The sequence below is a fragment of the Oncorhynchus gorbuscha genome, linkage group LG12 (genome assembly GCF_021184085.1).
Source record: "Oncorhynchus gorbuscha isolate QuinsamMale2020 ecotype Even-year linkage group LG12, OgorEven_v1.0, whole genome shotgun sequence".
Lineage (NCBI taxonomy): Eukaryota > Metazoa > Chordata > Actinopteri > Salmoniformes > Salmonidae > Oncorhynchus > Oncorhynchus gorbuscha.
In genome coordinates, this window is record NC_060184.1 from 75625290 (window position 1) to 75642064 (window position 16775).

At 43.3% G+C, this 16775-nt stretch overlaps 1 protein-coding gene across 1 annotated transcript; it reads left to right on the plus strand.

The window, feature by feature from the left end:
• Positions 1 to 527: 527 nt before the first annotated feature.
• Positions 528 to 14904, plus strand: LOC123991407 (polyadenylate-binding protein 2-like). The gene is made up of 7 exons (XM_046292978.1): positions 528 to 1033; positions 2650 to 2758; positions 2978 to 3045; positions 4407 to 4513; positions 9915 to 10002; positions 10504 to 10658; positions 14776 to 14904. Exons 1-7 carry the CDS (start codon positions 887 to 889, stop codon positions 14813 to 14815), a joined length of 714 nt encoding a protein of 237 aa, XP_046148934.1. The 5' UTR covers positions 528 to 886; the 3' UTR covers positions 14816 to 14904.
• The last annotated feature ends 1871 nt before the right edge of the window (positions 14905 to 16775 follow it).

Genomic DNA, 16775 nt, shown 5'->3' on the forward strand with positions numbered 1-16775 from the left:
CCATGGGAAAAATTTATGGGGAAAGAATAGGATTTGGGAATAAATGCTCAAAGCAAGGTATGAGGTTAACACAGATTTAGTAATAATAGCAATCAGTTAACAAAGCCTATGTGATTTATTTTTAATTGACATAAATTGTTCCAAATGTACAACAAAGTGACTTTAGCTGATGATTATTATTTCAACAAAATTATCTCCAAAGCCTGTGTGTACCACCTTTTATTTTCGTTATTTAGCCAAAAAACCTCCAAAAACACAATTCTCCTCATCCATAGGCTTTGTCCAACGATCCATGGCGGAGTTAGTGCCTACAAAAAGACTCCATTAATGATAATGCAATCATAGGTCGCAAAACAAATGGGGGAGTGGGCCTTGTGATTGACAGATTTCTAATCGAATCAGATTTTGAAGTTTAAGACAAAAAAAATGTTAAAAAAAGAGAATGTGCTGCCAGATATCCAATAGATGCAGGGGTGTGTGTCTACGATCATCAACTGACTAATAAAATTGCGAGTTCACGCCCGCAGTGAAACGTAACTCCACCCCCCGGCATCCATTTCTGAACGGAGGGACACGGCGCTAGCGAAGAGAATCCTCGATTTTATGTATATTTCCTCATGTATATCACTGTAGATTATCTTCAGAAAATTCGCGACATAAAACTGAAGTAGCCACTAGTCTGTGAAATCGTATCATATATTATCCATTGAACCCGTTCGGACAGAGGCAAGAGTTGAAGCTCGCCTTTTATTTCACGTTTAACTTTCCTAAGCGGCGTGTTCAGCCGTTTTTTTCTTCTTCCTTTGCCCCGCTCCCCCCCGGTGTGAGTAGTGGCCTGTAACGTTGATTTAGCCACGAGGCGGGTCGGATCAACCGGAATTGGGCGATGGCGGAGTTCGGTAACGGACTGGACTCAGGAATGACGGAGGAATCCCTACTGGACTCAGACCCAGGGCACCCAGAACTAGAAGACCCGGGTGTTGGCGATGAGGAGCCGGGATTAGAGGAAGGAGAAGCTGCAATTGAGGACCCGGTAAGTGAAGGACATAGTTTATGCCCAAAGCCTCTCTAAAAGTTGAGACAAATGTCTATTGTACGATATGTATTGTGGGTGTAAACACGTTTATTTTTTATGATGGATTTAGCTATATTTATATACCCTGTGGTGGTATGTGACTGTGACTTATCTCTTTGGTCGATATAACCGCCATTGTGGCTCACGCAGTGCAGTATAAATGGGTGGTGACATGCGTGGTTTTTGGCGGCCATGTTGGCGCAGCAGCGGTGGTAGTTTCTCTGCAGCAGAGTTTGTCGACCTAGTGGGGGGGGGGGGGAGAAGGGGGGAGGAGAAAAAAAAACATTCGTCGCTAAAATGCGAGACCGAGATGTGGACAGGGGCGAGGGTAGGACAGGCGCCATTAGCCGCGGCATTGCGAGTCTATCTGCAGACGCGAAGAGAGCTCACGGTAAACACGCCTCCTTTTTATTTTCCTCATACGGTGACAGCCGCTGAAGTAGAAGCGTATACATCCTATGCTTGTCAATTAACGGTCATTTTACTAGCTACAAGCAAGCGTTTTAACGGCATATAGCTAAAATGCTAGCAAACGGGTATGCGGCACTTGCGCTATTGTAGGTACGAGTTTATATGGACATTCAGGCTTGGTATAGTGGAGGGAGCCGAGTCGCTAATTGAAACGATCATGACATGCCCCTTGACACACGTTCATCTTCCCACTTAAGGCATTTCACGTTGGAGGGATATGCACAACACAAGCACGTTTATGCGAACGATTAGTCCTTGATGTCCTCTTTTTTTTGAGTACAAGTATTCTGTTATTACATTTGTGGGTCGTGGATATTATTGTAGTTGTGTGCAAAGATGCGGATTGCCAATATTTTGAAATTAAAGATTTTGGTTTGCGTTTGAATGTTTTTATAGCTACAATATTTCAGGTTTTATACGCACGTGATTGTGTTCGTTGACACATAAATGTGTTGAAAAGCAGTTGTGGGGATGAAGTGTTAATTATTATTTTTATTGGTTTAAGGCTGGGCCCGCATCCTTCGGGTCTTTATTTTTAGGGCTGGCCTTGCGTCCTAAAATATTTTCATATGGGGAGGGAAGAGACACTAAATATGCAACAAAATACAGACATGTATCAGTGATGACCGAGTCAAATAAGCCATGTTGCCATGAATTTCAGTGTCCGTTTGAAGCCTGTCAAAGCTGTTGGAATTCGTCTATTGGTTGTGGATGTCATGTGTGACATCCCCCAAGATCTGGAATGGGTTTCACTGCAATGCAAATGTTGTCATTCAGTGAGTGCATGTCTATGGTTATCTAGTTGAGAATGTAGCTGTGTCTGAAATGAATGGTGAATAAATCCTGCCTGTTATACAAAGACTCAGCCAGTGGTCATGTGCCAGGCTGTTCCACTCAGAAGTAGAAATGGGGTCAGCTCAGGCTGCTGAAATTTCAATTGTGTTATGTGCATGCAGGTCACAGATGGATATATTCCTTTGGTTTCATTTTTTCCCCCCAGCTGATTTCTGTCCTGACTGATGTGGTGGTCTTTGTAATTGATAGGTGTCTCTTTGTTTTATTTATTTATGTTTATTTATATAATATATCTGTTTTTTTTTCAGGAGCTGGAGGCAATCAAAGCCCGGGTGCGAGAGATGGAGGAGGAAGCAGAAAAGCTGAAGGAGTTACAGAACGAGGTGGAGAAACAGATGAACCTTAGCCCTCCACCAGGTGAGTTTGTGGGAGGAAAGAGTAAAGTGTGTAAAGTGCCCTCGGAGAATGTCTTCCAAAAATATGTTTGAGGACATTGACTGAATGTTATATTTCACTGACGTTTCCAGAGAGCAGATGCAAGACAGATTAATATCAGACTCATCCAAATGTATATCTGTTTGTTCTTTAGTTCACCGTTTTTAAATTTCACTCATTGCTCAATTTTGCTCTCATTAGCCGGTCCCGTCATCATGTCCATCGAGGAGAAAATGGAAGCCGACGCGAGATCCATCTACGTTGGAAACGTAAGGCTTCGCCTCCCTGGATGTTATTTGGGTTGTTCTTAGGGATGTAACGATTCCTCAATATGCATCGGTCCCTGGTAAAAAGAAATGTTTAAGATACAATGCATTTGGTCAGGGGGAGCCCCAATCCAAATACAAGCATGCATCGATCAGAAAACCCATTCTCACTTTTACAAATCGCCCAAGTCCCTAATGTTTTTACTCATTGTTTTATCTGTTGGGATGGAATTGATGCGTCCTCTGCTATAGGTTACTGAACTATCAAAGCTTTTATGCATGTAACTGTGTATGACTGTCACATAACAACAGTGCGGGAGGCACAGCTGCTCGCGCCAACAAGAGGTAGGCCTATTTCTTTTCTAATAGGCTATTTGAACATCTGTGCGGCACCTACAGCTTTCATATGCTTCTCAAATGGCTTTCGCAATGTCAAATTGTAGGCTTTATTAGTCGTGACAAGCAATGTCATTTGCTTGTCACTCAACTAATAGTTAGCAAGTAGGCTGTAGAAAATTGTTTTACCGGAGTTGTGTAGCCTATCAGAGTGGACGCCACTGCTGATTGGGGGGTTTTCAAACATTCCAATTGTCCAGACCAACATAATACATCGTTTTGGTAGTTTTGCTTTAAACAGTCAGCGTGTTTGGTCATTTTTCCATGAGCAGGGTAATTTTCATTTTTTTTGCTAATAAGTATTGCCGTAGTACCAGCTCACAATTTTAATCAGTGGGTGATGGTGATTTCAGATAAGTAGGGGGACAAAAAGCATACATTCCCCACCCCTAATCTGATAGTGGCCTGGTAGCTGCTCAGTGCTGTATGGGTCAGCTCAGGTACCTACATACACCGTTGACATTGAGACGCACACAGCCATTTAGTTTAGAGAAGTAAGCAGACGGATCCAGCCCAGAGGCCCAGCTCCTGAGCTCCCATCAGCAGCAGATTTGAATTCAAAATGGAAATGTGTTCATGCCACACACAAGTGCATAGACTGCTATCGAACTAAATCGCATCAATTCGTTCCCTCTAATCAAACCGAATCATACGGTCATTTCAAACGAAGGCTATGTATCTAGATATTTATCGAATAGCTTATGAAAGGAGATACATGCAAACAGAGCAACCACTGATGTGTATGTGGTGATTCTCCTTGTCAGGCCTATCAGTTTGCATTTACTATCTGTTTCAAAGGACTCAAATTTCCATAAATGTCCCGTTGACATTAGGGCATGATTTTCACATGCATTTGTGCAGAAATTTTTAATTTGGGTTTTTGGCTCTGAGTGAATTCTCCAATATGGAATCGACTAGCCACTCTGTCTGTCAGAGGTATCTCACTTGTTCTCCCTCTCTGTGGAAAGGTGGATTACGGCGCCACGGCGGAGGAGCTAGAAGCCCACTTCCACGGCTGCGGCTCCGTCAACAGAGTCACCATCCTGTGCGACAAGTTCACAGGGCATCCCAAAGGGTACGTATCTACACCCCGTTCCTCCATGTGCTCTTTCACTACAGGCCTGTGAGTACACAATGAGTACTCCGGTCCTTCTATCAGTCATCTAGAGCAGTGAATCCCAAATTTGTTATAGTCCCGTACCCCTTCAAACATTCAACCTCCAGCTGTGTACCCCCTCTGGCACCAGGGTCAGTACACTCTCAATTTTTTTTTTTTTGTTGCCATCATTGTATGCCTGCCACACACACACACACACACACACACACACACACACACACACTACATGATACATTTATTAAACATAAGAATGAGTGTGAGTTTGTCACAACCTGGCTTGTGGGAAGTGACAGAGCTCTTATAGGACCAATAATTATGCTTTTTTATTTAATCATCTTACATATAAAACCTTATTTGTTTATCAAATGGTGAATAACCCACCACAGGTTAATGAGAAGGGTGTGCTTGAAAGGGTGCACATAACTCTGCAATGTTGTATTGGAGAGCGTCTGTCATAATTTTCCAGTCTGTTGCCTGTATTTAGTTTTCATGCTAGTGAGGGCCGAGAAACCACTCTCACATAGGTAAGTGGTTGTCAAGGGCATCAGTGTCTTAACAGCACAATTTGCCAAGGCAGGATACTCTGAGCGTTGCCCAATCAAGAATTCTGGCAGCGCCTTCTGATTTTTAAATGTAATTTTCACAGAACCCCTTGTTGCAATTTCAACAAGGCTCTCTTGTTCAGATATCAGTAAGTGGACTGGAGGCAGGGCATGAAAGGGATAAAGAATCCAGTTGTTTGTGTCATCTGTTTTGGGAAAGAACCTGCTTCTTTGCGTGCCCAACTCACTCCGGTCCTTTGCTATTTGACATTGTCTGGAAGCTTGAGTTCATTTGCACACACAAAATTATACGATGGGGGAAAGACCTGTGTGTTGTCCTTGTTAATGCAGAGACAGAGAAGAGCTCCAACTTCTTAGCCTCAATTTTGTCCCGAACATTGAATATAGTTGCGGAGAGTCCTTGTAATCCTCAAATCAGATCATTCAGACTTGGAAAAAGAAGAACATCACCCAGATAGGCCAGTTGTGTGAGAAACTCATCATGCAAGCGGTCAGACAAGTAAAAATGGTGGTCATTAAAGAACTTTAAGCTCGTTTTTTTAAATTGTATTTAATTGAGCGGCGTGTCAATACTTTGCCCCTTAATAACCAGAGCACTTCTGTTGTTAAGGTGTTTCATGGTCGCTTCCCATATCATTGCATAGTGCAGAAAATACACGAGAGTTCAGGGGCCTTGCTTTAACTAAGTTAACCATTTCCACTGTTGTGTCAAACGTCTTTCAAGCTGTCAGGCATTCCCTTGGCAGCAAGAGCCTCTCGGTGGTTGCTGCAGTGTACCCAAGTGGCGTCGGGAGCAACTGCTGGCACGCGCGTTACCACTCCACTATGTCTCCCTGCCATGGCTTTTGCGCCATCAGTACAGATGCCAACACATCTTGATCACAAGTCCTTTTGACGTCACAAAGTTGTCCAGTACTTAAAAATATAAAAAATATCCTCCTGGTTTCCAGTGCTTTGCAGAAGAGCAGTATTTGTTTCAAAACATCTCCTGCCATGTCACTGTGTCGTGAAAGAGTTTATGAAGGCATTGTCTGTACAGGTTTTTTTTTTGCCCTTTCCCCATCATTGTCCCAGCCATATCCATGGCAGATGGAAGAATGAAGTCCTCCACAATAGTATGGGGCTTGCCTGTCCTAGGCCACTCGGTAGCTCGCCATATAAGACGCTTCTATCCCCTTCTTATTAATGGCGTCTGTTGCTTTTATACGTGTCTTACTACTCGAAAGTCATCTTTATTCTCGCTCAAACTCACGTGGCTTATTTTTCAAATTGACATGTTTTGTTTCTAAATATCTGCACGAGTGAAGGCTTCACTGAGTTGTGAGATCGTACTCTTGCACATATAACACACTGTGGCTGAGGAAAGGCACTACTCCCGATTTATAAATGAACCCCAAATCAATGTAGTTCTAATCATATTTGTACCTCTTCGGTGGTCCAACGTGCCTGTCTGTTCGGTGCTTTCCCGGGTAAAGGGGTCAGTAACTCTTCAGCTGCATCAGATTCACAACGGTCAGTGTCCATGTTAGCTGGGCTAACAACAAATGTAGAATTACTGATGCTAGCATTGGATGTGCTCGTGGAAGCAGAACAACTTGTGTCGTCGACAGGTGCAGGTGTAGTACTGCTGGTAGTAGCAGTACTACCAGTAGAGCTGGTATATGTCGCTATAGACGCGGTCCTTACTACTTTAAAAAATACTTTTAGCAATTTTTGTGCAAACTAAATGAGCAGCAGCTACATACGGACCAATAGTGGAATTCCCGTGAGAGAGTAACGGTTAATGTGGTTGGATGTTAATTATTTGACGAGGCTACCTGTATTTGACGACGTGTTGTTTCACTGAACACTAGATGGTTTCATTTTATTTTTGGCAGTGAAACAACTCTACTCGGGCAATAAAAAAAACCTCACCCAAATGTATAGCCCTGATAGGAAAATATAAATGAGCTGTTAGAAAATGTGGACCTTTTTTCTTTCAACAAATGAATGTGAATCGCATTTTTATTTGGCGTTGCCCCGACGGCATCCGTACCCCAATTTGGTCATACATGGTCTAGAGGAATGAGTATACACAACGTACTTTACTAGATTGTAATTGTCTACACTCAATGTGCAGGTTAGCAATGTAGTCCATTTTCATTCACATGGATGTACAGTGCCGTCAGAAAGTATTCACACCCGTTGACTTTGATTGTTAACAAATTAGTAATAAAATAGATTTGTTTTTGGTCAGCGTTATACACAAAATACTCTGTCCAAGTGGAAGGATTTTTTTATTTTTTTTGGAAAAGTATTCAAGCTCCTGAGTCGATACTTGTTAGAATCACTTTTTGGCAGCGAATACCGCTAGAGAACCACTGTTAATCGGCTGGGCCAATATTGTCTTTTTCTAGTCTATCTGCTTTGCTGATAGTCCTGCTACATAGCAAAACTGCTGCTATGCCAGCCGCCACTCACCGCCTGAGCCATGAGCCACTGCACAATGCTGAGGAATGTCTAACTGGGAAAACCAGCAGCAAGATGGCTCATTCTCCAACACAAAGGTGCACTCTTGACACGGATGAATTGATACAGTGACCAAAATCAAACTCATGTTGTGAAATATTTGTTTAGGTAATTCACTAGCTGCTTACGTCGACGTGCCGTTATGCATGTATCCAGTCTGAATCGGTGGACCCTGACATGTCACAGAGCTTTTTCATGCGCAATCCCGAGAGTGCATTTACCGTTTATATTGACGACGTTATTGTCCGGTTGAAATATTATAGATCATTTAGGCTAAAAACAACCTGAGGATGGAATATAAACATTGTTTGACATGTTTCTATGAACTTTACTGATACAATTTGTATTTTGTCTGCCTGTTTTGACTCCGTTTGAGCCTGTGGATTACTGAAGAAGCTAACAAAACGGAGGTTTTTGGATATAAAGAGACTTTATCGAACAAAAAGAACATTGATTGAGTAAATTAATGTCTTCTGAGTGCAAACATATGAAGATCATCAAAGGTAAGGGATTCATTTAATCTCTATTTTTTTAGTTTTGTAATGCTTCTGCTTGGCTGGTTACTGTTTGTAATAATTTGTCAACTGGGCTATGTTCTCAAATAATCGTAAGGTATGCTTTCGCCGTAAAGCATTTTTAAAAATCTGACACAGTGGTTGGATTCACAAGAAGTTAATCTTTAAACATATGTAAAATATGTTTGTTTTTATAATGAGTATTTCTGTATTTGAATTTGGCGCTCTTCAAGTTCACTGGATGTTGGCACGATCCTAGAGAGGTTAATGACCTAAGGCTCGCATTTCTGTGTTATGTTTAAGTGTGATTTGATAGAGCAGTCTGACTGAGCGATGGTAGGCACCAGCAGGCTCGTAAGCATTCATTCAAACAGCACTTTTGTGCATTTTGTCAGCAGCTCTTCTATTTATGACTTCAAGCCTATCAACTCCTGAGATTTAGGCTGGTGTAACGATGTGATGTGAAATGGCTAGCTAGTTAGCGGGGTGCGCGCTAATAGCGTTTCAAATGTCACTCGCTCTGAGACTTGGAGTTCCCCTTGCTCTGCATGGGGAACTCTGCTGCTTTGAGGGTGGCTGTTGTCGTTGTGTTCCTGGTTCGAGCCCAGGGAGGCGCGAGGAGAGGGACGGAAGCTTTACTGTTACTCTGGCAATACTAAAGTGCCTATAAGAAAGTCCCGATAGTCAAAGGTATATGAAATACAAATGGTATAGAGAGAAATAGTCCTATACTTCCTATAACTACAACCTAAAATTTCTTACCTGGGAATATTGAAGACTCATGTTAAAAGGAACCACCAGCTTTCATATGTTCTCCTGTTCTGAGCAAGGAACTCAAACTAGCTTTTTTTAGCTTTCCTCCATGGCACATATTGCACTTTTACTTTCTTCTCCAACACTTTGTTTTTGCATTTAAACCCAATAGAACATGCTTATTTATTTGAGGCTAAATTTATTTTATTTATGTAATATATTAAGTTAAAATAAGTGTTCATTCAGTGTTGTTGTAGTTGTCATTATTACAAATACATTTTTGTCCTCCAATAATTGGTATCGCTATCGGCGTTGAAAGGGTGACCATCCTGGTGCATGAAGGCTTCACTCACAGATGGGAACGACAGACCACAATTAAGTCTTTCTGGAAGAGCACCGACTATGATGCCATTCGAATGCCGAGGTCGCATAACCCTCACTGACAGGATTATTTCCAAGTTAACCGACCAATGTTCATAGTTAGGACACTGCTACAGTAACTGCTCGATAGTGACAATTGATGCCTTTAAAAAAAAAAAAAAAAAACATTTTTTTTTAAATAAGGGAATGTTTTGTAGCCTCGTGGACGTTCGCTGTAAAATTGTATTGTTTGCGGCACTTCGACCTTAATATTTTAAAAATGTTACCTTTTTTTAACTAGGAAAGTCATTTAAGAACAAATTCTTATTTACAATGACGATCTTTGCCGCCACTTGCTAAAGTACTGCATATAAACATGTTAATTGCACACTGTGACTCCAATTCCCAGTAATGTTACATCAGTTGAGTTACAGCTTATTCTAATAACCTGGAGGGGTCTATTCTGAAGTGCGTAGAAACTGGCGATCTGGTTGTTCAAATTTAAGTGTTGTTAATCACAGTTTATTCTCGTTAAGGGAATTGAGAAAGAGGTGTCAACATTTGTTTAGTGAATTCTGTTTTGAGATTTGAGCTTCAATATTTCCGTTCTCTGCGATTTGTCGTTTGTGACCCATTTTCTTGTTTCTGCTGCTGTTGCAGGTTTGCCTATATCGAGTTTTCAGACAAGGAGTCTGTGAGGACGGCCATGGCATTGGACGAGTCTCTGTTCAGAGGAAGGCAGATTAAGGTAAGGACGCGACGATGTATACACATTTAGTGGAGGCTGCTGAGGGGTGGACGTTTCATAATCGCTAGAACCTAATGCAATGTCATCAAACATAGAAACCATGAATTTGAGATTCTGCTCCGGGTATTACAACAAACCCCCTCCTCCCCAATTGAGGTGCCACCAACCTCCTGTGATTGCATTTCCATTTGAGCAGTTTGGCAGACACTCTTATCCAGAATGACCTACAGTTAGTGTATTCATATTGAGAGTTTGGTTACACAACCACATCTGTCATGGTAAGTACATTTTTCCTCTGTAGCTTTCGGCAACGTCAGCGCTAGTAGGAAAAATTCAAGTGCCAGTGTCGATTTTCAACTAAAGAACTGGGATAATCTCGGGATTTCGACCGATGTATCTGTCTATGATGTGAATTTCAGTCAGATTTCCTACTTGGACTGAGATTGATGTACATGACCCTGTACTAGTGTCTGACTTGTGGAGTCCTGTTTGTCCTGGCAGGTGGGGGTGAAGAGGACGAACAGGCCAGGCATCAGCACCACAGACCGCGGGTTCCCCCGGGCCCGCTTCCGCTCACGAGGAGGAAACTTTAACTCGTCACGCGCACGTTACTACAGTGGCTACGCACCGCCCAGAGGCAGAGGACGGGCCTTCAGGTGAGCACCCTGAGATTGGGAGACAGCTGGCCATTACCGGAGGGAGGAGGAGGAATATGGAGATGTGAAGGGGCAGAAGACTGAGTAGTGAGATTATAGAAGTAGCGGGGGATGATCAGAGCAGGAGATGGTTAGCGAGGGGAGAAGAGGACCCTGTGAAGCGTTGTTAGCCCGGAGGGTGGAGATGGCCAGCCCCGAGGGCTCGGGGGGTGGGTGGGAGGATGGCTGGGGTCGGGGGTGGGTGGGAGGATGGCTGGGGGTGGGTGGGAGGATGGCTGGGGTCGGGGGGTGGGTGGGAGGATGGCTGGGGGTGGGAGGATGTCTGGGCCCGGGGGAAGATGGCTAGCCCCATGGGAGATGGCTAGCCGGGGGGGGGGCATCATCACTGTTCATCAATAAGTGTCTGGGCTGAAACTGGCCATATAGAGAATCATTGAGAAGGCATGTCTATAAGTCTGCCTGTAGTGGGAGGAGACTGAATCTGTGGCTGCCATTGACGATCAGTGAAGGAGTTTCCACAGCAGAGTGGAGGAAAGGTTTCCTTTAGAGTGGGAGAGAGAGACAGGTGGGAGGGAGTCGGGTAGGTTCGATTGGGGGGGGGTGTGGTCTTGTTGCGTGCACCATCTATAACTGTTTCAGAGGAGGCAGCTAAACTCTCAGCCCACAGCAGTGAGGTCCACCCAGGCTGTACATGTATGGGAGGCAGGCTGTTTGTATGGCTTGGAGCTACATTACATGTACACACGGACTGTGAGTGGGCATCTCTCCCACAGTGCTGCTCATTAATGCTAAAGGTGACAGGCAAAGTGTTTCACTTAAATGTCAGTTTGTTCTCATTTTGTTCAGTGCTGCTGGTCGTATTCCATTTTATAATTTTGATCATTATGATGCCGTGACAATTTTAAATGCAAAGACGTTAATCTTTGTAAATGCATTGCTTAAACATTAATTGGCATGTGTATCTATGACAGTTCAGTTGTTCTAATGATGTACCAGTGTTGAGCAGTAGCCTGTATCCATCCTGTGTTCCATCTCATCAACGCAGTGCTGTGTTTTCACCTGTCCTGGGCCAGCTGTGTTTCACCTGTCCTGGGCCAGCTGTGTGTTCACCTGTCCTGGGCCAGCTGTGTGTTCACCTGTCCTGGGCCAGCTGTGTGTTCACCTGTCCTGGGCCAGCTGTGTGTTCACCTGTCCTGGGCCAGCTGTGTGTTCACCTGTCCTGGGCCAGGTGCTCCAGAGCAGTGTTTTGCCTGTGACCTTTTCCAAAGCAACACCCCTGGTATCTGGATTTGTTTTCAATCTGTACAAAAGCTTGCCCCCTATGTATGTAAAACCTGGAGTGGATCAAAGTGCTGTGCACTGGGAGTCTGGTGTGTCTCCCTGGAGTGTGTGTCCTACGGTGTCTCTCAGTGTGAGGTGAGAGGGGGGGTTCCCATGATGACTCATTGAGCGCTCAGTGGGCCTCACTCTGGAGCTCTGTCTCTGGGCCCATGTCCTGTTTTGTTATTTTTTTCATTTTTTTTTTTCAATATTGTTTCGCTGAGAAGAGGGGCTGCAGAGCAAGCACAATGAGCATCCTCGCCAACTGACATGCACTGACAGATTCTGACCAATGGAACAACCTTTTCACTCACTACTAGACCAATGGGGTCAGTTTAGTCCTATGTAGTAGTACCTCATTGGCCCCTCTATGGGAGTTGATATGATCGTCAATCACTGACGTTTTAGAGGGGCTCAACTTTTGAAGTCCTATTTAACACAATTTGGTGCCAGTCCCAATCGTATGCCCACCACACTCCTATACATAGACTAGCCTGGGAACAGGTGGCCCCGCTATAGGGAGACGAAAAGCATGAGTCCGGATGCTTTGCCTTGCTCTGAAAACCAACTGTGATGTTAACTACACATTGGTGCATCAGACACACAGATGTCCCCTTGGTCAGACGTTCCCACTCACGGCCTTCACTTCCAGAATGGAGGGTTCATTCCTGCAGCCTGATTTTGACCACAGCATTCTCACCACTGGTTTCTACTCGTATGACCCGTCTGTTTGTGGGTACTGGATGCCTGGGTTTGATGTTTGTGGTGTGTGTGTGTAAGACAGGGTTTCTGTTAGCTGGTAATAGGCAGCTTTTATCTGGTTATTATTTTTTAGAGAAAAGGTGAGAAATAAAATTGGTGTTGACCAATTGTCCTGGAGAAGAGAAATGCATTATCCCACAATGGGATTTTCTTTTTGCCTATTAATTGATGTAAATACATTTGACTGGTCATTCTTATCGGTCTATAGGTTAATTTGTATAATTGAGTGGAAATAAATTGTCACGTGTACAGTATTTTATGTAGCTTTATTTATCACACGACTACCTAATGTAGAGCCTTGGAGTGTAAAATCTGTCTGACCGAGAGATGCTGCTGTATCTTGTGGTGCTTTCAACAGAACTGGGAATAATACCATGTCAAATCCTGACGTCGGCGATTTGGAGTCCTCAGTTCCCCGAGTTGGATCACCGTTCAAAACCATTTTTTCAGCGGTCGTATTTTCCCCAGTTTTTAACCGCATCGTCAAACCGCAGCGGAAGGCAGGCTTCAGCAGTGCATCGCAAAGTGGAGCGACCGCCTGGAGGCCGTTTTGCATTCTGAACACATACATCAGTGTTTGAAACCTGAATGTTTTGCTACATATTATGAGGAGTGTTTTTACCTGGCTTCAAATGAGCTTATTAGATCTATGTCTCTAAAGCTCTACCAGATTTTCATCTGTCACTTCCAACCCGCTCACCTATGCATTGCCATTTTTACAACAGCGTTTTCCTGCCAATTTGCATTATGGGGTGAACATTCATGTATAGCCTACTGCCTTGTGCGTGTTATAATGTCAAGATATAATAGTTCATCAACATTTTAAGCTAAACGTTCTGGTCGGTTGCATCAGACTCATTGCTTTGAATGTTTGTATTATGTAGCCTAAGCCGATTGGTTGTATGAATTTGGGCTCTATTGTCCCAGAATAGGCTTCGAATAGGCTGTTTCTTTCACGACAAGCTAACCAATAAGAGCAGGTTGCCTAAACCTGTCTATTATAGTAGATTGACACAGGCAAGTGATTTAGCTGTTTAGTTACTCGTCTTGTTGATATGAATTAGCACATTTTGAATAAGGTTTGGGTTGCCTAGTGGTTAGAGTGTAGAGCTGACAGGGTAGCCTAGTGGTTAGTGTTGGACTTGTAACCGAAAGGTTGCAAGTTCAAATCCCAGAGATGACATGGTACAAATCTGTCGTACTGCCCCTGAACAAGGCAGTTAACCCACTGTTCCTAGGCCGTGATTGAAAGTAATAATTAGTTCTTAACTGACTTGCCTCGTTAAATAAAGGTAAAATAAATTTTAAAAATTAGTCATGGGTCCAGTACAGTACTCAAACATCCAGTAAAAATGTTTTCAATGTTGCTGGTCAAATGTTTGGCTCCACATTTTCCTAATGGAAACCCTGTTGTGTGAGTGGAAAAGCGCTTTGATGCTGTGTTTGAGTGATGGTGCAGTCCAGGTTGTCAGGAGAAGGGGTCAGTCAAGTCTCCGTGCTGAAGCTATAGGTGTTGGCCTTCCTAGCATGTGCCATGTGAATGACTCTTCTGTGGGGTGAGATGGAGGCTTCTGTCCTCAGGGTCTCTCCCAACAGCGACCTCGGGGGGCCGCTCTCGCAGAGAGAGAGAGAGAAAGAGGGAGAGAGTGCCTCACTGTCCCACACACCCCCACACCATTATTTCTATAGTCCTGTATAATCTGAGAATCAGATATTTTAATGTTGGTGAAGCTGTTCTCCGCTTCTTTCTGTACTGTTAATTCATATTCGTAAAAATTTTAAATTGTGGTAATTCAACACTTATCAAAGAAAGGCACAATACCATTAAGATGGTATACATGTCATCCTACCAACAATTTGTGTATACTCAAAACAATTATTCATACATATATATTACCCCTCAGTTTACCTCAGATTGACTTCTCATCAGGCCCTTTTCTACCTGCACACTAACAACCACACCACACACCCTAAAATTGGTGTCCGTCTTTAAGCCAATCAAGAAACTCACCCTCTTTTTCTCTCTCTTTTCCAGGGGCCGAGGGCGAACAACATCGTGGTATTCCCCTTACTAATACCCCCAACCCCCTACTATCACCCCATGTCCCCATGCAAAAAAAAAAAGAATGAGAGAGAAAAAAAAGTCCCAGGAAAAAACACTGAAGAAAAAAAAAGATGAAAAAAAAAACCCCCCCAGTATTCTCCTGGACAGACTGGCCACAGTGTGTGATTGTGTGTGAGAGTGCGTGTGCGGAGATGGTGCGGTCACCCTGGTAATGTATCTGATGGCCGTCTGAGATTTGGTGGCAGTTATTTTTTGAGAAGATATCTCAGGCTGCAGATTTGTCTCCTTTGTCTGGCTGTGACCCTCACACCCAACACAGCCCCCAAATGCTTGCTTTCGAAAAAGCAAACATCGACGAGAAAGGAATGTCTTTTTTATTTTTTATTTTTTTTAATGTACCGTCCATGTTAAACTTCCAAGAGCAAATATGTTGTTTATTTTTTTAAGTTGTGGTGTTGGGCGTTTTCATTTCTTTGTGTCTCTGTTTTCTGATCAGTTACAACTCTCACTACTTTTGCTACCATATTCTCCCTCTGGTTCCATCTCACGCTCTCTTGTGTTTAGTATCTCAACAGCTGTGACTTCTGTTCAGTGGGTCATTGTTTTTTTATATATATATTTTTTTAAATGTTGTCTATTGAACCTTTCCTTTTAGTCTGTAGCATTCACCCCAAGAAGGCATGGCCAGAGCTCTGCCAACTTTTCTATTTAGTTATTTTTATTTTTTTGTAGGCCTCACTTTTTCCCCCTCTTCTTGCACCCCTCTGCCTTTCTGTGCTGCTGCTCCTACCATTTTGTCCTTCACCTCTTCTGCTCTCTTTCTCCTTCTCTCCTCTCTGTGTATATTAGACCACTTCTTGTCGTTTCAGGTTTCAGGACCAGTGGAGGCTGACAACCCCTCCAGTGGCCGCGGCGCCCCCCCAATGTCTCGGCAGGGTCTCTCTCTCTCTCTGCTCCTGCTATGCACACTCACCCCATCCTGTCTGTGTGGGGGGGAGGGGGTCAGGGCGATCACAGGGCCACTGCAGGGGGTGTTTACTACAACAAGCGTTGAGTTGACTTACTCACCCAGCACGCACTCAAACATACTAGGCCCACACACTTCAGACACCACACAACCAAACAACCACACATATTTATATAGCGAGAGCTAGTCAAGATGGCAGCAGCTGTTTTAATTGGGAGTGAGAAAGACCGGACCTGATAAGGGGTGGGGGGGGGGGGTTCCAGGGCCCGACTTTAACAGTGCGTAGTGCAGCCACGGCTTGTCGAGGACTAGGAGTGGGGATAAAGGCATCGATTTAATGTAATAGCCGAGAGGGGCGGAGCTTTTATTTTAGGGGGGGTAGGGGGGGGTTTGTGTGGAGAGGTTTGCATTTTTGAAACGGGAGAGTGGGTTAAACAAAAAAAATATGTTTTGCTTTTTTAATTTTTAACCCATTAGTCTGTAATTAGAAAAAAAATACAAAAAAATAAAAATAAAGACGTTGTGTAAAAATGATTAATTTGTTTGTGATTTGTCCCTAGTTACAAAAGCATTTTAAAATCGGTTCTTGAAAGTAAAGCTGCGAGAATTCTGAATCTATTGACTGACGTTCTGCAGTATTTTTAATATCAATATAGTGTCAAATGTCTATGTTCTTTAAAGGTGCAAAATGCAGAAATCATTGTACTATCTAACCAGCTGTGAAATATATTTTCCATAACTCAATATTGTATTTTCAGCAGTTTGAAGCTGGTGTAAAATGTAACAAAATGGGAACCATAAATAGCGCACAGAACAGATCTGCCGCTTCTTAGACTTGCTTTCAATGAGAATGACAGATCTATAATCCACATTTCTATGTGAATTTGTCCGGCTTGCCCAAAAGGTTCCATATTGCAGCTTTGAGTGTTGTAGTCTTCTCCAGTACCCTCTTTAACAACACACAGGAGCCGAACACCCTCATGAGGTACAATTACTATTCTAA